Below are 22,122 nucleotides of genomic sequence, written 5' to 3' on the forward strand. Positions count from 1 at the left end.
GGCCTGCACCCCACTCAGGTTGGATACCCCGCCTCTTGCTGCCTGGCCCTGCTCTCCACTGCTTACCAGTTGTGCGACCCTGAGCAGGTGGCTTTCCCTCCCAGCGGGCCACCGGCTCTGCCTGACCTCACCCATGTTGTACAGAGAGTACAGGAGAGATTATAGATGCTGACAGGTGACGGGTCTTCCTGGGCTGGGTCTTTTGGGGATGACAGCATGGAGCCCGGGGGGAGGAACATCTGGTACGTTCTCCAGTTTGCAGGGGTTTCCCATCTCCGATCCCTGCACTACGTTCCCATTTCACAGCTTTGGAAGCTAAAGCTCAGAGAGGCGAAGCAGCTTGCCCTGTGTCACACGGCACAACAGAGGCAGGGTTCTTAGGAGGAGTCTGACCTTATAAGGTCCGTGGCCACCGCTCTCATGGCCACCGCTCGGTGTGTGATGAAGGGCAGGGTGCGGCACCTCTCTGAGCCTCAGCTTCCTCATCTGTCAAGTGGGGAGGATGGCGATGCGGAGCACAGCCGACTGCCGTGTCGCGGTAGTGGGTTGAGTGCAGCAGCGCGGTGCCAGCCCAAGGCAGGGCTCCAGACGGCGGCTACTGTTTGTTGACTGATCTGCACATAAGTCCTCACGGCAGCTCTCCAAAGTGAGTGGCATGAGCCCATTTTTCAGGAGAGGAAGCTGATGTGCAGCTAGTGAGAGCAAAGCTGGGGTCCCCACCAGCTCCTTGGCTCCAGAGCCCTTTCCTTCCCCCATCCTTGCCCTTATCCCAGAGTCCTGGCGTCACCTCCTGTGCATTAAAGGGCAGGTGGGCACCAGGATCCAGCTGGTCCTTTGTCCTGGATGACTGGACATGAATGGGCACAGGGCAGCCTCCCCGGTGGTATTTTCAGAAGCTCCCCTTCCCTCTACAGAGCTGCTCTCCCGCAGGACGTCTTCCTTTGCTAGGTAAGCAGCTTTGCTCTCTGAGAGCCGGAGTGCTTGGGAGGGAAGCTGGAACGTGCCCAGGATGTGGCCAAATCCTAAAAGCCAGAGATGGCAGAGGCCTTAGAAGTCATCAGCCCCGGGGTTTGGTTGTCTAGCCTCAGTCTGCACATCTGGAAAATGGGAGGAATCGTCAGCTCGGCAAAAACAGTAACATCTGACAATACAGAGTTGGTGCAGACGGGGGACTTGCAGACCGTTGGCAGGAGGGTCTTTGGAAGGCACTTCTGCTGAAACGTAGAGGATGCCTGGCCCCCAAGCCAGCCAGCTGCTTTTAGGTGGCTACTTAGAGTGGAGCCGCGCTTCTCAAGTTTTAATGTGCGTGGGGATGCCTGGGGGCTGGGTGAAATGCAGACTCTGATGCTGTACCTCTGGAGTGGGACCAGCAAGCTTCCAGGGAACCCTGCTGATGCATCATCAAGGCCGTGGGGTGCCTCTCACTCACGAGCACAAGGAGGCATGTCCCTTTGTGATGGGGCGTGTTGCGTCAAAGATGGAAATAGCCTCAGTGTCCATCAGGAAGGCTTTGGCCGAATGAATGGTCAGCCGTCCCTGCCGGGGACGCTCTGGAGCAATTAAAAAGAGGGAGGGAGACCCACTGGGGTCCTGCACATGGATGTGTCTTGTCTCCCAAGAGGATGGCCGGGGCTTTGCCTGTGTCATTAACTGATGTGGCCCCGTGCTAGAACAGGGCCTGGCGCACAGTGGGTGCTCAGGCAGTGTTTACTGAATGACAGGATCAGTATGCTGACATGGGAACATCTCCCCAACCTGGTGTGGAGTGAACCGATCCAGTTTCAGGTTACGTGTGATCCAGGACCTCTCAGCCCTAGTAGCATTACCGACATTTGGGGCTGGATGGTTCTTTGTGGTGGGTGCTGGGCATTGCAGCCTCCCTGGCCTCTACCCATCAGATGATCCCTAGTTGTGACAGCCCAGACTGTCTCCGGACATCGCCAGTTGGCCCCAGAGGGGCAAAATCAGGCCCAGCTGAGATCTACTGTGTGATAGGACAGTATGTGGCTAGAGGGAGGAAGGGTGAATGGAAGGATGAAAGGATGGGTGGCAGGGAGGGTGGGAGAGAGGCCCTATGTGATTTCCATTCAGATATGATTTTGGCTGTAACTTCATAGAAAGCAGGTGTCGGGGGCTCCTCCCTAAGATGATAGCGGTTACCTCTTAGAAATGAGGCAAGAGGACAAGACTGGAGATTTTGCTCCAAGGAGACTTAAGCCTTTTCTGTTATTTTTAAATATGGAGGTTATAAGTGTGACTTGAGTGATTAAATAAATTTAAAAAACAGGGATGGTCCAGGGACCCACTTCTAGAGTGCAGGGATTTAGTGAGGGTACACACCTGAAGTGCTCAGCACAGCGCCTGGCACCTAGCAGGAGCACAGTCAGAGGAAACCATTGTTGTTTTATTGTGTTGCATCCCTCTGGCAGCCCCTAAGCATATGAAGCAGTTAAGCTCTTCTTTCCATATGGGCAAACTTGAGCTCAGAGATGGGAAGGGACTTTCCCAAGGTCACACAGCAAAGTAGGAGCTCGACTTGACTGAACATCGGTCTTCATGGCTCTGATGTAGGGGCCACTTCTCCTCTGCCACCCTGTGTTCCCTGCCGGGCATCTGGACCTCCTGATCATCACATGTGAGGCTGTGTGGGCTGCTTCAAGTCCCCCAGCTTGTTGATCACTGGATGTTCACCAGCCAAGCTGGCACCCAGGAAGTGGGCAAGGCCGGAGGTGGCAGGGCTGTAGCCTGTGGCAGTTGCACTGTGGTTTGGCCCAGCAACTCTGGGAGGACTGCCAAGGGTGTGGAGCCTGTGACGGAGGACCTTGGCGGAGACAGTCCCTGGAGGTGGGCACTGGCTGCCAGCCCTGTGCAGCTGCAGAGTCGTACTGCTCCTCTCCTGCTCAAACACCTGCCATGGCTCCCTAGTACCCAAGTCGAAATTTCCTTCCTGTTGAGTTAGCATTCTGTGCCCTACAAAAGATTCTCTATGACATTGCTAGATTCCAAATACTAATACTGATAGTAATAATAATAGTAACAACAATAATAATAATAATAGGGCCTAGAGTACCTACTGTTTGGTAGGCATGGTACAAAATGCTTTTCATGTATTATCTTATTTAACTCTTACAAAAGCCCTATGGCACTGCTGCAAGTCTGATTCTCATTGTACAGAGGAGGAAACTGATGCCCACAGAAGTTAAGCGTCTTGCCCAGGGTAATGTAGCTCATGGCCCCGCCAGGATCTGCAGCCTGACTCCAGAGCCAGGCTCTTAACCAGGAGGCCAGCCTACCTCATCTTACTAGGAGAATGAACCAGCATGATGCCAGCAGGGAGGAGCCTGGGTCAGGGTGTCTGGAGAGCTGGGCCCAGGCCTGGCTGCACCATGACCTTGCTGTGTGACCTTGGCCAGACTCTCTGGGCTTTCACCAGGCTTCCTCCAAGGCCAGCTCTACCTTCCGAGGCTTCAGGTCTCAATATTGTGCAACAAGCCTAGAAATCACCCAATTTCTTTTTTCCATTCTTTTATTTTACATCACACCATTGATAAACATCCACTGTAGAATAGTTAGAAAATCCAGAGGGAAAAAAGGAGAAATTAGTGAAGCCCCAGTTAGCAGTTTAGGGTATACCTTTCTGGAGTATTTTCCCAACATAAATGTCTACCAGAGTGGGATCAGATAACCTTTTTATCACCTAACATCACATCCCAGATGACCCATAGGGTAATGAATCCTTCTTTTTTTACGGTCGTATCCGTAAAAAATACCAGGTCTGTTATTGTTGTACCGTGGAATATTTAATTAGGGTGTCTAGTTAGAAATGATGATAAATTAAGAGCTGACATTTACTGAAATCCTCCTCCTGCCGGGTCCTGCCCTAAGCACTTGCCTCAGTGGTCATCACAGCAACCCTCTGAGGTGGGCCGTTCAGCCCCATTTTACAGATGAGGAAACTGAGGCTGTTGACGTTAACCAGGCCCAGGTCTCCTGGCCTGTCCTTGGCAGAGCCGGATGCGGCCCCAGCCCCTCCCGAGCCCTCCATGCAGGCCCTTAACCACTGGGCATCCCTGCCATGTGCCTCACCTCCCGTGTTCTCCGATGCCCTGTGTCTTTGAGGTGGGTGCGCTGTGACTGTCCAAGGAAAGGGAATGAAGTGGCTGCCCACTGAGCCCAGTGTGTGGAGAGGTGACACATGATGTATACAGCCAGAGCTCAGTAAATGCTCATCTCAAAGCAGAAGTTGCAGTAGGATTTCTCAGGGCAGGTGGAGACAGAATCACTCCAGGAGGAGTGGGGCTTTGTGGGGACCCATTTCCACCACTCCACGTGGATTTCCTCAAGGGACTCCCAGCAGCCTCTGCTGTCAAGGCCGGGAGCGTTTTGGGGGGTGTCCCAAGCTCCCCGGCTCCTGGGCACAGTGTGAACAGAACTGTGTACTCAATTTAGGGTTTAGTCTGGAGGGATCCCGAGACCCAGAGCTGAGATTAGGTATATGAGGCGCTTGACTCGGGCACAGAATTTGAGGGAGTACCCCAGAGCTCAGCAGTCAACATAAATACTATTTTAATGCAAATTAAAAAAAAATCAAAACCAGCGGGTGAACCTTGAAAACATTATGCTAAAGGAAAGAAGCGAAAGACCCCGTTTTATGTTATTCCGTTTATATGAAATGTTCAGAAGAGGCAGATCCGTAGAGACAGAAAGTATTGGGTTGGCCATAAAGTTTATTCGGGTTTTCCCCTAAAGTGTTATGGAAAAACCAGAACGAACGCCTGGCCTGAGGCTAGAGTGGGGTCTCTGTGTCACCTCCTCTGGCCCAGAGCATTTGGCCTCTTGGCCACCTTCTTCCCTCTGTCCTCCGTCTCCTCTCCTTTGAGGTGGTCCCTGGATCCCCCGGCACCTCTAACCTGGCCTCCAGCCCTCGTCTACTAAGCCATCCTACACTAGAAAAAGCCGTGTCCGCCCCCAGAGCCCCAACCTCACCAGCACTCACCACTTCCCACTGCCCCCAGGATAACCCCAAGCTCCTTACTTACAGCCTGGGCCCCGCCAACCTCCTTTGCCCACCCTCTTGCCCCCCCATTGCTGACTTCTGCCTCACATGTTCATGTGGAACCCATATTTATCCAAGAGCTACAGCCTCAGCCCTATGTGCTTTCTCACAGATAAGCCTCCACCTCACTTAAATCCTCGCCGCAGCCTTGCTGGTAAGAGTTGGTGGACCCATTTTACAGGTGAGGAAACTGAGGCCCAGGGAGAGGAGAGGACACCGCTAGGGGCCTGGAGCAGAGGCAGGTGTACACCCGGGCAGACTGACCCCATACCTGGGATTCTGTCCTCTGCTGGCAATGGAGATGCACACGCCTTGTTCTCCTTCCCCTCAGGGCCCTGTGTGCAGTGTCTGAGGCCAAGGTCACCCCCACTCCGGTCCCTGATGTCCTCCACCCACTTCTGACTGGAGTTACTCTCCAAGGTCACGTGCTGGCATGTGAGGCCAGCATGGGTGGACGTCACATGCCTTTCATAATAGTTCCATTGTCTCTGATTTTTATTTATTTATTTAAAATATTTATTTATTTATTTTTTGCTCATGCCACACGGCGTGTAGGATCTTAGTTCCCTGACCAGGGATCGAACCTGGGCCCCCTGCAGTGGAAGCGCAGAGTCTTAACCACTGGACCGCCAGGGAAGTGTCTTTTATTTTTTAAATAAAATCAAAACGGCTAAACCACACCCCAGAATATGCCATTGAGCTTTTCCTGGTACACACCCTTCCCATGCTCTCGTTTGATGGTGGAGCGAGGAAATGGGCAGGGAGAGGGAGGAATGGGACCCAGGGCCCTCCTGAGGCAGGGGTGCAGCTCTTGGCTCCCCGAGTCACAGACTTTGGTTCCCAGGGGCCCGGGAATCTGGATAGGAAAAAAAAAATGACATCTTTATTTATATTAATTAACATCTCCAGGCATCAATGTAGGTGACAAATGGCAGTCATAGTAGCAGCAGCAGTAGTTGGGCCTTGGTCACCGACAGAAACCGTATGTATCTTCATATCATATTCCTGTTGCCGCAGACACCTGTGCACATCACAGCACGCCAGTGACGGTCGTCATGAGGCCCACCCCTCGATCTGGGTGTTCATGGCTGTAATGAAGCAGCATGTAGGTGACAGTATCACAGCGTCTTCATCAGTGTGTTCTTAGCCGGACTCGACTATAAGTGGTTTCCTTTTACTCTTACGTAATTGATTCCATTTAAAAACACTCTTCTGGGAAGGGGTCCGTAGGTTTCACCAGATGGCTAACAGGGTCCATGGCAGCAGAAAGGTCAAAGACCCCATTGGGTGTGGGTTCGAGTCCTACCGCTGCCCGGCACCGCCAGAGCATGGGCAGCCGCTTCCCTAGTCTGCATTTCTTATTTGTGCCCTGATCAGAGAGGTGCTTTCTCCCTCCGGGTTGTGGGAGAGTCAGTGATGGTGCTGGACGCTGCCCCGTGCGGGGTCCGTCCGGCTGACCGTTGGGTGTGGCCCCGGGAGCGCTAGCACCCGGATGTGCACGCCCCCTGTCCTGGGGTCCTTCCCCCTCCGGGTGGCTTGTCTGTCTGTCCTGTGTCTGTTGCCCTGACACTCCTCACTGGCAGACCTGTGTCTCTCCTAAGAAACGATGTCACTTAAGCTCACACTGTGTGCCAGCCTCACGACAGCCCACCAGGCGGGTGCGCTTTGCACCCTTATTCTGGAGAGGAGGCAAGTAAGGCCCAGAAAGGAGAAGTCGCTGGCTCAGGGTCACACAGCTAGTGGGTGGGTGAGCCCAGATTGCACCTGGGCCTGTCCGGCTCTTGGCCTCCATGCTGGGACCACTGCAGTCCCCGAGCCTGGCCAGTACATAGCCCTCAAATGCTGAATTCAGTGCCCCACGCAGTGTTTCATAGCTCGGGGGAGGGGCAGCGCTCGGCAAATGCAGATCCCTGGGCTCCGTCGGGGAACTTCCAAACCAGAATATTTGGGGGCAGGACCCAGGAATCTGTCTTTTAAGAATTTCAGGTGATTCTGATGCGCGCAGAGGTTTCGAGCCACCTTAAAGGGGAGATATAACAGTGATACAGTAACAAAGCTCTGAGCGCTATCAGTTCACGGTAGCACCCACAGATGAGAAAACTGAGGCACAGGGGAGTTAGGTAACATCGCTGTTTACCTCCCCTGCTCCAACCAAGGCTGCATTGCTAGTAACCACCAGAACCGGACTCCAAGCCCAGTGTGTACAACTCCCACTACAGTGCTCATCCCACCCCCGCCACCCCTACTTCTGGAAGCTTCTAGACAGAGGAATGGAGACAGGTCGTGTGTGTGTGTGTGTGTGTGTGTGTGTGTGTGTGTGTGTGTGTGTTGTGTGGCGTGGGTGAAGGAAGCCCGGGCCTTGCAAGGTCACCCTGGCCTTTTCCTGTTTATACTCTTGATCAGGCAGGGGCCCGTGTGTTCCCGAACAGGAAGCCCAGAGGGAGGGCTGCACCAGGCGCTGGGGGCAAGGCTGGGACATGGGAGCCAAGAGGCTGAGCTGGTTACTGCCCCGGGCAGCTGCATGACCTTGGACATGCATCGCCCCCATCCATGAGTTGGCAGGGGAGAGGTTTGGGGGTGATGGTTAAAAGCTTGGCTTCTGGCATCAGACAGAGCTGGGTTCCACTTCAGGCTCAGACCGTTCCTGTCTGTGTGACCTCAGGCTGCACGCTTCACCTCTCTGAGCCTCAGCTTCCGCCTCTGTCAAACGGGGCTAAAAAGCGTGCCTCGCCCTACTCCCCGGGGTGTTAGAGGCAAAGTGCACAGCAAAGTGCCCGGCACACACAAGTCTCTCTCCTTAAATCTTTAGTTGGCAACAGGCCAGACATCGGATGACTCTGTGTGCACATGCATTGCTTTTTCTAAGAAATATCAAATATTTTCCCGAGTTGTCCATTTTTCTCACCAGAGGCCGGCTGCCTGAGTCCTCCCACTAGGCCTTCTGAGATTGGGCCCAGAACCCGAATATGCACTGGCTTCCACGGTCACGCACGGCATTTGCGTTTTGTGAGTTTGTCCTAGTTCCCCTGGGAGCTCACACAGAGCAGGGTCCTGGCCCACGATGGCCTGAGGGACGCATCGAGGTTGCCGCCTGATTTCTTTAGTCTCGCTGGAATCCAGCCGTGTGTGTTCCTGGATGTGCTGTTTCTGGCTGCTTTCATGGTGCAGAGGCAGAGTGGGTAGCTGTCACAGACCCTCTGACCCACGGGGCCAAAATCATTGGCTTCCTGGCCCTTCACAGAAGTTTGCCAACCCCGCCTCACCGGGCCACTGGCTTCTTCGTCTTCGGGTTCCTTCCAGTCTTCATCCGCGTGCTGTGATGACAATGATCATAATATTCAGTGCTGACGTTTTTGCACGTCTGTGCTGGGCACAATGAAGTTATGGAATTCCTCATGACTCTCTTTGTCCCAAGTGTTACTCCCATTTCTCAGATGGCAACACTGAGGCTTGGAGAGCTGGATTGACGCAGGACACCCAGCCTCTGAGTACAAGAGCCAAGAAGTAACCTCCGCCCTCATCACTCCCCACCCTGAGCTTGTGCCAACAGGGTGCTGAACTGGGCCTCTGAGAGGGAGGCAGGGTGGCACGTGGGGGTCCAGCTTTGATCATTTTAGGTTAAAAAAAAATGCAAAGCTCGTCAGGAAGGAGAGATCTAGGAGCATGGGCTATGGAGAGAGAGGAAGATTTGGGTTTTCCTTTTACTCCCCTGCTTACCAGCTCTGTGGCCTTGGGCAGGTGAACCTACCTCTCTGAGCCCCAGTAAAGAGATGGTTAATAAGGGGGCTTCCCTGGTGGCGCAGTGGTTGAAAGTCCGCCTGCCGATGCAGGGGACACGGGTTCGTGCCCCGGTCCGGGAAGATCCCACATGCCGCGGAGTGGCTGCGCCCGTGAGCCATGGCCTCTGAGCCTGGGCGTCCGGAGCCTGTGCTCCGCAACGGGAGAGGCCACAGCAGTAAGAGGCCCGCGTACCGCAAAAAAAAAAAAAAAAAAAAAAGAGATGGTTAATAAGGGAGAGTCAGATGGGATCCTGGACAGGGTAGTGAGGACAAAATTCCGTGATATATGCAACACCCTTAGCTCAGTACCTGGGGCACAGAAAGTGCTTGGTAAGTATGAGCTAATACTTCTGAGGCCGCGCGCCAGCCTGGCTTTTCTTCTTCCTCTTGAGCCACCTCATGGTGCTTCTTATGCCCAAGCATCATCCAGAACCTCAGAATTATTCTTTTGCCTCTTCCTCTTGCCCCATTGGATCCTGGCAGGCTCTTCTTGGCTGGCTTCCCTCCGGAGTGCGTTGGAGGTCTCTGATCCCCAGGGATCCTGAAGGGAACTCCGGTCTCCCCTAATCTGCTCGGGAGGCTTGGGGCAGTGAGGTCGCAGGGAGCAGCGGCAGGTGGTTGCCATGGTGATGGAATGTTTGGGAGTTGGTCCCCACTGAGAGGGCTTGCGAGGCTGATGGCTGAGCTTAGGCATGTGGCTACCAGGTACCCCTCCAAGGCTCCTCTGCAAGTGCCATGACCTGCCCCCTGGGCTGGCGTCCTGTGCTCCAGACCCCCACCCCTGCTCCCCAATCTTGGGAACCTCTTGATCTGCCGAGCTTGGAGAAATCATGCAGAATTGGAAAGTTCAAATGAGTCTGACCCCTTAGGGCATGTCTTCCCCTCCCACGGGGGGCATTACACAATCACAGTCGTGATTATCTGATGTGCTGGTTTCCTGGATCCCCACTAGAACATCATCTCTGTAAGGGCAGAGGCCTTGGTGTGCCGCCCTTGAGGTGTTCCAGCATCTACTTGCAAGCATAGTACGTGCTCAGTAAACATTTGGGGAATGAATGAATCCGGCCTAAGAGCATCTTGAAGACTGACCAGCCCCCCTCCCCTCTCCTTCCTTCCAGTGGTCATTCAGGGCAGCCCATGGGTCAGTGAGAAGGGAGCGAAGTCCTCTCCCATCCTCTCCTGCTGCCCCCGTTTTATGAGCCATGTGACATGAGACCAAGGATGTTATTGTTAAGACAGAACCAGATTTGGAAACTGGCTTTCCCTCTTAGTAAGGCACACTTGCTGTGGGCCAGGTTCTGTTCTAACACGTTCTAACATTTATACTTCCCAATACTCGTATGAGGCTAGTTCCACATTTACACTGGCCACATTTCTAGTGCCCTGGGGCCGTACATGAGCCTCCTAGGAGGTATTGTTGTCATCTCCATTGTACAGAAGGAAACTGAGGCTCAGAGAGGTTAAGTGACTTGCCAAGATCACACAGCCAGTAGCTGGTGGAGCCAGGATTTGAGCCCAAACAGTCTGACCCCCTGCTATGGCTGGCATACAATTCAAAAAATACTAGCCATTTTATTATTATCTAGATCAAGGTAATATAACAACACCGTGTGTTCTTTTTGTTTGTTTTTTTTTTAAATAAATTTATTTATTTATTTATATTTGGCTGCGTTGGGTTTTTGTTGCTGCGCAGGGGCTTTTCTCTAGTTGCTGCAAGCGGGGGCTACTCTTCGTTGCGGTGCGCGGGCTTCTCACTATGGTGGTTTCTCTTGTTGCGGAGCACGGGCTTTAGGCACGCAGGCTTCAGCAGTTGTGGTTCGCGGGCTCTAGAGCACAGGCTCAGTAGTTGTGGCTCACGGGCTTAGTTGCTCCGCCGCATGTGGGATCTTCCCAGACCAGGGCTTGAACCCAGGTCTACTGCATTGGCAGATGGATTCTTAACCACTGCTCCACCAGGGAAGCCCAACACCATGTGTTTTTAGGAGAAAAATATTATCACCTACCACCCCTGTGGCATTTTGAGTCTGTTCCCTTCTCATTTTTCGTACATGGGGTTTGTGTTTGCTGGTTGGTTCTGTTGACTTGGTGGTTTCGCTTTTTGGCACAGTCGTGCTTACCCTGAACCCCCATGGGCCTTTGTCATCCGTAAATTGGAGAACCAAGGCGCCCCCTCCCCACTCCACCCTGCCATTGAGTTATTGTGAGGAGAAAATGAGGTAGCGGTGTGGAACTTCCTTGGTCTGGTGTTAAATGTACAGTGGTGCTTAATAAATGCTGATGTTCCTCCTGCAAGAAAAGGAGGGCTCAGTGACCCCTCCCCATGCCTCTCACATGTCTTCCAAGTCTGTGTTGTCCAGTAGAACTTTGTGTGAATGATGGGAATATTCTAGATCAGGGGCCTGAAAACTTTTTCTATAAATGACCAGATAGTAAATATTTCAGGTTTTGCAGAACACGTAGAATTTTTCTTATTGCTGCTGCTTCCCCCTCCCCCTCCCCCCAGCCCCGCCCCGCATCTTCTTCCTCCTCTTTCCCTTGAAAAAAAAAAAATATGTAAAAGTCATTCTTAGCTTGCAGGCCTTACAAAACAGGCTGAGGGTGGATTTGGCCCAAGGGCCATCATGTGCTGACTCCATCCTAAATCTGCTCTGCCCAGTATGGTAGCCCCCAGGGGGCCACTGGGCTGTTGAATTGTGACCAGTGCCAATAAGGAGCTGGATTTTAAATTTTATTTAATTTTACTTTATTTATTTATTTTTAATTATTTTATTTTATTTTGGCTGCGTTGGGTCTTCGTTGCTGTGCACGGGCTTTCTCTAGTTGCGGCGAGCGCGGGCTACTCTTCATTGAGGTGCGTGGGCTTCTCATTGCGGTGGCTTCTCTTGTTGTGGAGCACGGGCTCGAGGTGTGTGGGCTTCAGTAGTTGTGGCACGTGGGCTCAGTAGTTATGGCTCACAGGCTCTTGAGTGCAGGCCCAGTAGTTGTGGCACACGGGCTTAGTTGCTCCGTGGCATGTGGGATCTTCCTGGACCAGGGCTTGAACCCGTGTCCCCTGCATTGGAAGGTGGATTCTTAACCACTGCACCACCAGGGAGGTCCCCATTTTACTTGATTTAAATTTAAATACTGACCTGTGGCTAAAGCGTCAGGTCGGAGTCTTGGCGTCGCAGCTCTGAGTGACTGAAGGCTCTGACAGCCCCGTTTCACCACCCTGAAAGGGGCCGTGGGAGCTGCCCGCCTGGCAGGCCTCTTGAACTCTCTGGCATTTCAAGGGCCGCCTGAGGGCAGCTGGGCCTGAGCCATCTCGTCTCCGGAAAAGCTTCAAGGGCCCTGGTCCCTAATTGTGTTTGTTGTTGTTATTCCAAGAACCAGGCTTCTCTTCACTGGCCACCCATATGCCCTGGGAATGCCAAGCCTGTGTATTCTGTAGCTGGGAGGAGGGGGAGGGTCTGGGAACCCTTCTCCTCCTGGGGTTAGATATACTAATCCCTGGTATTTCAGGGAGAGGAAAAAAAACTGTATAGAGGCAAGGAGAGAGAGAATAGGAAGGGAAAGAGGACCCCAAAAATGGTCCTACGCCCAATGTATTTGCATCATGGCACAAATAAAATAATTGCTGAGATTTTTGAGTATTTGCTATTGTCTTGTTTAAACCTCCCAATAGCCCATTTTACAGCATAGGAAAACCGAGGCTCGGAAGAACAACAATCTACCTAGTCAGGGAATCATCCAACTCCAGAGCTGCATCCTTAAACCCCCCCACCCCACCTCTTGGGCTGGGACTAAGCAGAGGGAAGTTGAGCCTCAGACTCTGTGACTCTGTAAAGAGATTTTTGCTCCCAAACCTCAATTTTCACATCTGTAAAATGGGAGAAGGTGAGAATTGGACTAAAAATCTGCCACCCACTGCCTCCCCCAGTAAATGGTAAGGGCATAGCAGTGACATGTACACCAAGATCCCATTGGTTCCCCATCAGCCAGGCTTCACGCCAGACCCCATGAGTTCACGGCCCATTCCTTTAATGCAGTGGTTAAGAGCTGGGCGTCAGAGTCTCACAGATGTGGATGGCGATCCTGGTTCCCCGGGTCAGTTGCTCTTCCTCTTGGTGTCATTTCCTCACCTGTAAAATTGGGAGTGTCGTACTTTCCTCGTTGGGGGATTAAATGGCACAAGGCACCCACAGCAGGCATTTGGCCAGTGTTAGGCGGCAGTGGCGGCACGGCATTGTCCAACTCCAGGGGGCGCCATATTTGTCATAGGCTGGGTACGCAGTGCCCTTGGAGTTGAGCAGTGCGCAGCCTGTTCAGCCTTACCCAGCAATTCCAGATGGTGATTCGTGGTACAGCGGTGGTGGTTGTTGCTTCTTGTTATATTTACTTTTCCTGAAGTCCAAGGTCCCTGGGCCAAGAAGAAGGGAGAGCCCGGTTGTAAGAGACCCATTACTTCCTAAGGCAGCAGTGCCTTAGCTCAGGTTCTCAGCTGACACCCCTCTGCCTGAGAAGTGAGCCGGTTCACTCCCTGGCTGAATCAGTGAATTTAGACCCCAGCTTCAACATCTTGGGCGGAGGTGGCCTGTCCCTGCCTTGCCGCTCGTCTCCCAGAGTCACTGTCGGGCACCCTTGGGAAGCCCAGCATCCCCTTCTGCCCCTCCGAGGGGGCCCAGCCCCTCTCCATAGCACCCACCCCTAATACGCCTAATGCAGCGTCTCTTCTGCCTCTGCAGGGCTCAACCCGTGGAGAGTCTTAGCAAGCAGCCACGAGGGCTAGATCCCAGGGATGAGAGTGTCCAGGGGAGGTAAGTGCTTCCCGAAGGTCCCCCAGAGACCCGGCTCCTCCAGGGACAGCCCCCAGCCTCCTGATTGGGCAGCCGAGCAAACTCCCCCAGGCAGCTCTCTCCTCTGTTAGAAATCCAGACAAAGCTGGATCCCAGCAGCGTGGAGAGGGCAGGCATCTGTTCTTCCTCACCCCTTAGGAGAGTGATTCTCCCGTTGATGGGAGAAGGCCGAGTCCCCGAGCAGGCAGGACTTACCCGGCATTAGTGGGCAGATTCAAGCACAGCCAGAACCCAGCCGTCTGCGTGCCACCTTCCAGCCTCAGTGTTCGTGGCGTGCTTGCTTTGCCCTTCACACAAAAGCTCCCTGAACCTCATAATAGCTCCCTGAGAAAAGCTTCTTATCGTCCCCCCCTTTTTTGGAGGAGAAAACAGAAGCTCAGAGAGGCGAAGTCCCTTGTCCGGCTCTCCTGCTGGCAAGTGGCAGGGGCTGGATTTGAACCTGGGGCTGTAAGACTCCAAGTCTGAGGGTCTTAGCCACCATCCTCACTGCCAGGATGCCGGGACACCTCCCTCGACAGGGTCCAACAGGGTGGCGGGGACGGAGGGCAGGCCGGAGTCCCTGGGCTGGGCCCTCTGGCCCTTCCTGGAATGGGCGGAGTCTCTGATTCTGGGTGATCAGGAGGCCACCTTCTGCTTCATAGGCTCCCAGCTGCTTTCCCTCTGCCAAGTGGCCCTGCCTTTGCTTCTCAAGCCATCCTCCAGGTCTGTGCAGTTTCCTCCTCACGGCTGACTTGCCCGCTTTGAGCTGTTTTCTCCTGGCGACTGAGATGAGCCCTTCGCTGGGTGCTGTCCAAGGACAGTGAACAGCTCAGCCGCAGCCTGGTCTGACCCAGGCCTGCCACTCCAGCCATGGCATCCATCTCGGGCTAGTTGCCTCTTCTCTCTGAGCTGCTTGCTGGGCAAGAGGCATCCCTACCCCAGAGGTGGCGGAGAGGATCCCGCTACGTGAGGCATGGAATAAGCTTTAGCAGAGGACGTGCTCAGTCAATGTAAAAACACACAACTCAGTGCTTTGTTTTGAAGCGCTGTAGCCAGATGAATGCTCAGTATTAAGCAAAACTCATGAGTTGATAACATTTAAAAAAATTCTGTCTATCCCTTCTTCCAGGCCTTTTCCCCTGGTATTTAGTATCCAAGTCACTTCCAACCCCAAACAGAAGCTCGAAGAGTACATAAACACACACACACACACACACACACACACACACACACACACACACACACACACACACACACACACACACACACACGGGCAGGCACACTGTGTCTATCCTTTTTGGAAACCACTTTCCCAAATTATCCCCTTTTCTCCCTTTCTCTGCATCCCCCATCACCATCTGTTCCCCAAAGCTTCAGTCTCTCACTCCCCACCAAGTGTCAGGAAGAAAGGGTGATTGTACTAATTCAAGCTAAAGTGTGATTGACAGTCCCCCAGGGTTTTGACACTGAAATAATAATCATTGGCAGAATTCTACTCTCAGGTCTAAGGGGAGAATTTCAGTGAGCATTTAAAGAAGCCGAGAGCTCCATAGAGGGATTTCTGAGGGACTTTGTGTCCTGTCCAGCCTGCTTCCCCGCTGAAAGTAGCCCTGGAATTAGATTTCCCCATGCCAGACATGAATCCAGTGTACACATTAACTGCCAACAGTTTCAGCAGCATATGATAGGCTCAGGTTTCTGGGGAGAGGGTCCCCCGCTATTTTCTGATGCTCAGAGAAGCCAGCAACCCCCGGATGAGACTCATCTTTGCTTTGTCAGTTGCTTCTAGAATCCTCACAGCAGCCTTTGAGGTCAGTGGACCCACCCGTCTTTGTAGCTGAGGAAACTGTGGCTTAGATGGAGGAAGTGACTCTCCCAAAGACACATGGCCAGGAAATGCCGGGGCCTCTTAGCAGTTTCGACCCCAGGCCCCAGGCTGTGTGCTTCTTCAGCTTTGATGTTTATTTTCCACTTGCTATGGCCTGAGGGGCCCCAGGCAGCCCAGGCCCTCGTGGGTGGATTGGTCCAGCTGCCAGCCGGGTCCTTTAGTGGTTTCCGGTGAACCTCCCATCCAAAGAAGAAGGCCGCCTCCCACTCCTTTCCCTTCAGACCCTGTCCCATCCGCCAAGCCACCTGAACCCCCCGGCATGCTGGGCTCTTTCCTGCCTGTTACTTTGCACTGGCTGTTCCCTTTGCCAGGAACTCCCTTGTCTCTCTTCTCCACCTGGCTGTTCAGAACTTCCCTGTCCACTGCTTAGAACTCGGCACAAGGGCTGCCTCCTACAGGAAGCCTTCCCTCACCTACACAGGTCGAACCTGTCACCCCCTCCCTAGTGTGGGTCCACAGTATGAGTGGACTCGGGGGGCTGAGGCTGTGTCTCTTAACTCCATAGCCCAACTCCCGCACACAGTAGGAACTCATGAAATGTTGGGGTAAATGAATAACCAGTCAGTGATCATGGCTAATATTCTTTCAAATGCTCCCAATGTGCCGGGCACATTCTTAAGTTCTTAAAGGGGGTCATTTAATGTTCATAATAGCCCTTTGAGGTGGACACTCTTAGACCCATTTTACAGATGAGGCTCAGAGAAGTGAAGTCTGTTGCCCAAGCTCACACAGCCACACAGGAAATGGCAGAGCTGGGATTTGAACCCAGGTCTGTCTGACTTCTTGAATGCCCAGAGACCTCAGGCCCTCACTTGGATTCTAGAAAGAGGTGAGAGAGGAAACGAAGGTTCTGAAACACAGCGGGGGTGAGGCAGAGAAGGGCTGGGTGGTCGGAGGTGGGCTGTCTGTCCAGCGTCTGGGTCTGCACCTTTTGCGTTGGGCTGAGGTTGCGTAATCAAAGGGCCTTGAGGGTGAATTGGGGAGGAGGATAGATCTGACATTTGAGTGACTAGAGAAGGGGTGGCTGGGCTGGGTGGACCCCTACTCTTTGAAACCAGCCCCTACCTAAAGAATTGGCATTGAGGTCTCATCATCTTTATTAGTGACATTTGGGAGGGGTGAGGAGCTAGGCTCAGGGTCATAATTCATGTCCTAAGTCATCCCCTCCCCCTGTTCGCACGTCACCCCCCCAGTCTGAGCATCCCCAAGTCTCCGCAGGACACGGGCAGGAGCCTCCTGACTGACCTCCCCGCCTCCGTTCCCACCCCTGTAGGCCCTCTCCCCAGGGGCTGCCCGTAGAGTAAGTCCAGCTCCTTCCCCATCCCCTGAGGACATGCCTGGCAGCTGCACCCCATCTTCCCCTTCCCTCCCCTCCAGCCCCAGAAGCCTCCTCTCAGGTTCTTGAACATACCAAACCCTCTCTCTCCCATCTTGGGGTTTTGCACTCTCCGTTCCCTCTGCCTGGAGCACCCTTCCCACACATTTTCACACCACCAGCTCCCTCTCATCCAGGTCTCAGCTTGGACGTCACCTCCTCCAAGAAGTCCTCCTTAACCTCCCTCTTCCTTCCCCTTCTTGATCTCTCTCATGGTGTCCAGCTTATTTCTTTGCAAGCCATTATCACGGTCTGGCGGTAGCTTGTGTACCGTCCACATCCCCCACTCAGTTGTAAGCTCCTTGAGGCCAGGGGCCTGGCTGTCTCGTCCACTGTCCTGTCTCCAGCCTCGAGCAGGTGCCTGAAACCTTTTTATTGCTTCCGAGTGAAGGCTGAACGAACGGACGGCGATTCTGGAAGAAGCCCAGACCAGGATATTTTGCACCTTCTGAAAAGCCTCTCCTGCAGAGGCAGACTGTGGTCACTCAGAGCAGACACAGAGCCGGCTGATGAGCCTGCTGGCCTGGGTCAAAATCATGGACCCTGGCTTGGCCGCTTTCCAGCTGGACAACAGTGAACAGTCGCTCTGTACCTTGGTTCCCTCCTCGCTGTACCATAATCATTTCCTAGCACTTACTCTGTGCCAGGCCACGCTCATTGGACCCAAGCACGTTCTGTAAATATTTGTTAAGCATCTACTAGGGGCCAGGCACCGTGCTAGGAGCTGGGGAGACAGCCATGAACAAAACAGGCAAAACCCATGTCTTTATCAAACGAGTGTGCTGCTGAAATCTGATGTTCTAGTGCTTTATTATTTTCACATTTCAAAGAATTTCACATAAATGTATTTCAAGAAAGTCCATTTTTGAAAGAATTATTACTCTTTCCATTTATCAGTTGGGGAAACTGAGGCATTGAGTGGTTAAGGAACTGGGCAAGATCTCACAGCTAGGAAGTAGCCAGGAGGGATTTGAACCCAGGCCATCGGGCCCCCTGAGGTAATAATAGCAGCTACGCTTACGGTTGTTGGAGGAGCTCATGAATTAAGATGGATGCAGTGCCCCGTAGCGTTCTGCTCTGAACGTCAGCACCCTCATACTTGGCGCTCTTGGGGTCTGGATGGTAAAGCGCCTGCAGCCCGCAGGCCTCCCTGACCGCCCGTGTCCCTCTCTCTCCCCAGATGTGAGCCCGGCGGGGCTCCCGCCCACCTGTCGCTGAAGCGCGCCCCCCGCCCCGGGCCCAGCATGCGCCTGTCGGTGCGGAGGGCACTGCTGGCAGCCGGCTTCGCCCTGGCCCTGGTGCTGGCGGTCCAGCTTGGGCAGCAGGTGCTGGAGTGCCGGGTGGCACTGGGGGGCCCCCGCGGCCCCCGGCGGGCCATGCGGCCGGAGCAGGAGGACCTGGTGATGGTGGGCACGGACCACGTGGAGTACCGCTACGGCAAGGCCATGCCGCTCATCTTCGTGGGGGGCGTGCCCCGGAGTGGCACCACGCTCATGCGTGCGATGCTGGACGCCCACCCCGAGGTGCGCTGCGGGGAGGAGACCCGCATCATCCCCCGCGTGCTGGCCATGCGCCAGGCCTGGTCCAAGTCGGGCCGGGAGAAGCTGCGGCTGGACGAGGCGGGTGTGACAGACGAGGTGCTGGATGCCGCCATGCAGGCCTTCATCCTGGAGGTGATCGCCAAGCACGGAGAGCCGGCCCGCGTCCTCTGCAACAAAGACCCCTTCACGCTCAAGTCCTCTGTCTACCTGTCGCGCCTGTTTCCCAACTCCAAGTTCCTGCTGATGGTGCGGGACGGCCGGGCCTCCGTGCACTCCATGATCACCCGCAAGGTCACCATTGCCGGCTTCGACCTCAGCAGCTACCGTGACTGCCTCGCCAAGTGGAACAAGGCCATTGAGGTGATGTACGCCCAGTGCATGGAGGTGGGCGAGGACAAGTGCCTGCCCGTGTACTACGAGCAGCTGGTACTGCACCCCCGGCGCTCCCTCAAGCTCATCCTCGACTTCCTCGGCATCTCCTGGAGCGACTCCGTCCTGCACCATGAGGACCTCATCGGCAAGCCCGGCGGCGTCTCCCTGTCCAAGTGAGTGGAGCCCCCACCTTCCGCTCAGACCCCTGATCCCGGAGTCAGAGACGCTCAGTGGGAAGGTCGGCTCTGCCCCTCCAAGCTGTGTGGCCTTGGGCAAGTCACTGTGCCTCTCTGAGCCTCCTCTGTTGTACTGGAGAAGATCTGGGAAGAGAGTGGTTAAGAGCACAGCCTTGAACCAGATCTCCCACCTCATAGCTCTGTGGCATTGAATAAGTCACTGTACCTCTCTGAATTTCGGCTTTATTATCCAAAAAATGGAGCAGTCACTCCTCTCCAAACTGTGAATATGCTTTGTAGTGAGCTGTATGTAGCAGGTAAAGGTTGAGAGTATAGTTTCTGGAACCAGGCTGTCTGGGTTTGAATCCCAGGTCTGCCACTTTTTAGCTGTGTGACCTTGAGCAAGTAATTCTCCCTCTCTGTGCTTTCATTTCCTCATCTGTAGCATAGGGATAGAATCTATCCCTATTAATCCCTATTAATCCCTATTAATCAAATGGGTTAATACACGTTAGGTGGTTTATTCCCGTTATCATCGTTTCAGTGTTGATCTTGCTTTTATTGGAATACTCATCAGGCTCACCTTCACTCTCGTTTATTGAGTGTCTGCTGTGTGGCCAGCAAGGAGTGAAGCCACAAACAATCATTATTCCTTTAATCCCCACAGCCACCTAGAACACAGGAACTGCTCTTATCCCCATTTTACAGATGGAGAAACTGAGTCTCAGGAAAGTTACTGGCCTAAGGCCACACAGCTAGCAAAGGGTGGTGCCAGGATTTGAACGCAGGTCTGTTGGACTCCAGTGCCTGTGTTCTCAAGCCCTCCATGGCTGGGACCCATCCTCCCTCCCTTTCTGTCCCTTGCTGTCTGCCTTCCTCCTTTGAGGAGGCTGTCCCTTTCCTGAGACCGTGCAGCACCAGAGTGTGCCATCCCCATGTCTCCATCCTGGTCAGTTGCAAGCATCTTTAACAGCCCAGTGGAAGGGCGGTCCTTCCTGGGACAATGCCTCCCATTTCTTTCATGGCTGGACCCTCCCAGGCTCTGCCCCCAAGAGCTCCTGATCCCTGAGCAGAGCGGGAGGCTCTCAGCAGCTCCTGGCAGCGAAGTGCCCATGGGCTGGGTACCCCCACCAGTTGGTGCTGGAGCCGGGATTTTTGTAAATCATCATGACAAGACATCAGATGACCAAAGGAATACATCCTGATTGCAGGAAATTGGGAAAATACATAAAACAGGAAAGAAAAACCACCCATAATCCCAACACCCAGATTTTGATTTGTGGCTTGCTGGTCCTTGATCAGGGTATATTGATAAAACTGGAGTCCTGCTGGTCATGTTCCTGTGTAACCTTTCTTCACCTTGTATTTGGGACACTTGCCCATGGCCCCCAGCACTCTGCAGTGACATCATTTTGCATGGCTGCATAATATTCCACTACACGATCACCATATTCTATTTAACATCTGTTTTTGGACACTTTGTTTATTGACTCGTATCAAGCCTGGCTCCTATCCAAGTTCTGGGATGTATCTGTGTGATTTCTGTCCTGTGAAGTCCTGGAGACACAAGGGTTGTGGCAAAGGGCAGGCACATGTTTGATCGTGTCTGGTATGTCCACTGTAAACATCTTCGCAACAAGCGTTTTGTTATAAAAGATGAAATCACTGGTTGATTGACAGTTCTGGTTTCATTACTCTAGGAAATGATAACATATCAGTTTCTGCAAATACTTCATTGAGCACAGTTATCCCTCCCACCTGTCAAAACCAAAAGGTTACTGAGCTGTGGTTCATAGGAGAGGGACAGCTGCCTTTGAGAGCATTAATGATGATTCTTTAGCTAATTTAGATAGACTTACTTTCTCTCTCCTGCCATCTTTGCCAGATTTATCACACAGTATTAGACATTGGAGGCCATGTTCATAGCAGCACCACTCACAGTAGCCAAGACATGGAAGTAGCGTGTGTCCATCGACAGATGAATGGATAAAGGAGATGAGGCGTATATACAATAGAATGGTACTCAGCCACAAAAAAGAATGAAATAACGCCATTTGCAGCCACGTGGATGGACCTAGAGATTATCATACTAAGTGAATTAAGTCAGACGGAGAAAGGTAAATACCGTCTGATATCACTTATATGTGGAATCTAAAATATGACACAAATGAACTTAATTCATGAAAAAGAAACAAACTCACAGATGTAGAGAACAAACTTAGGATTACCAAAGGGGAAAGGGTGTAGGGGAGGGATGGATTGGGAGTTTGGGATTAATAGATACACACTACTGTATATAAAATAGGTCAACAACAAGGACCTACAGCATAGCACAGGTAACTATATTCAATATCCTGTAATAACCATAATGGAAAAGAATATGAAAAAGAATACACACACACACACACACACACACACACACACACACACACACGTATGTATAACTGAATCACTGTGCTGCATACCAGAAACTAACACAACACTGTAAATACTTCAATTAAAAAAAAAAAGAGGCAAAAGAAGAACCAAGCTCCTCCTGTCCCCTCAGAAAGGAATGGTTACTGGATCCCTGATGTGTCTTGACAACGGTGAAAATTCTAACAGAATCTGGCTTAGATTAGCTCACCGAAGGATTTGCAGAAACTGATATGTTATCATTTTTTCGTGTAAGGTAGCTGTCAGCCAGCGATTTTATCCTTTATGGCAGAATGGCCTTATGGCCAATTGTGGGGTGAAACTGCTTACAGTGAAGACGTTTATGGTGAAAATACCTAGAACCGTATTTGTGATTTTTTGACACGCTGGCTAGAGTTGAGATTTAAATCCGGGTCTTCAGACTCCAGATCCATGCCCTCCCCACCAGTCCACACCCTCTCCCCTCCCCAGTTCCCCTCACCCCCCCTCCCCATCTTCCTTTTGCTCCATCTGTTTGCTTCTGTTCTTTGTTCCCAAGTTATCTCTTAGTTGGGATGGAAGCATCTAGAAATAGGTCCTCGATCCTAGGAGTTCCCCACCCTGTATCCTGTAAAGCCTCTGAACTATAATTGATAAGATCATCAGGACTCACACAGCTTGGTAACCCTGTTGGATGGGAGAGCAAGGAAGCAAATATAAGACGATG

The 22,122-nt window shown here is 52.7% G+C and overlaps 1 protein-coding gene across 4 annotated transcripts in view; it reads left to right on the forward strand.

Moving 5' to 3' along the window:
- Positions 1–22,122, forward strand: part of TPST2 (tyrosylprotein sulfotransferase 2) — a 56,190-nt gene that overhangs the window by 22,140 nt on the left and 11,928 nt on the right. For 3 of the 4 annotated variants that reach the window (XM_079943202.1, XM_079943199.1, XM_079943200.1), the window contains exons 2-3: positions 13,560–13,631; positions 18,093–18,998. In XM_079943202.1, the coding sequence (XP_079799328.1) occupies positions 18,157–18,998 (842 nt within the window). In that variant the 5' untranslated portion in view covers positions 13,560–13,631; positions 18,093–18,156. Of the gene's footprint in view, positions 1–11,582; positions 11,687–13,559; positions 13,632–18,092; positions 18,999–22,122 lie in introns of those variants that run through there. The other variant, XM_079943201.1, reaches the window with a different exon arrangement.

The sequence above is a fragment of the Stenella coeruleoalba genome (genome assembly GCF_951394435.1).
Source record: "Stenella coeruleoalba genome assembly, chromosome: 14".
Classification (NCBI taxonomy): domain Eukaryota; kingdom Metazoa; phylum Chordata; class Mammalia; order Artiodactyla; family Delphinidae; genus Stenella; species Stenella coeruleoalba.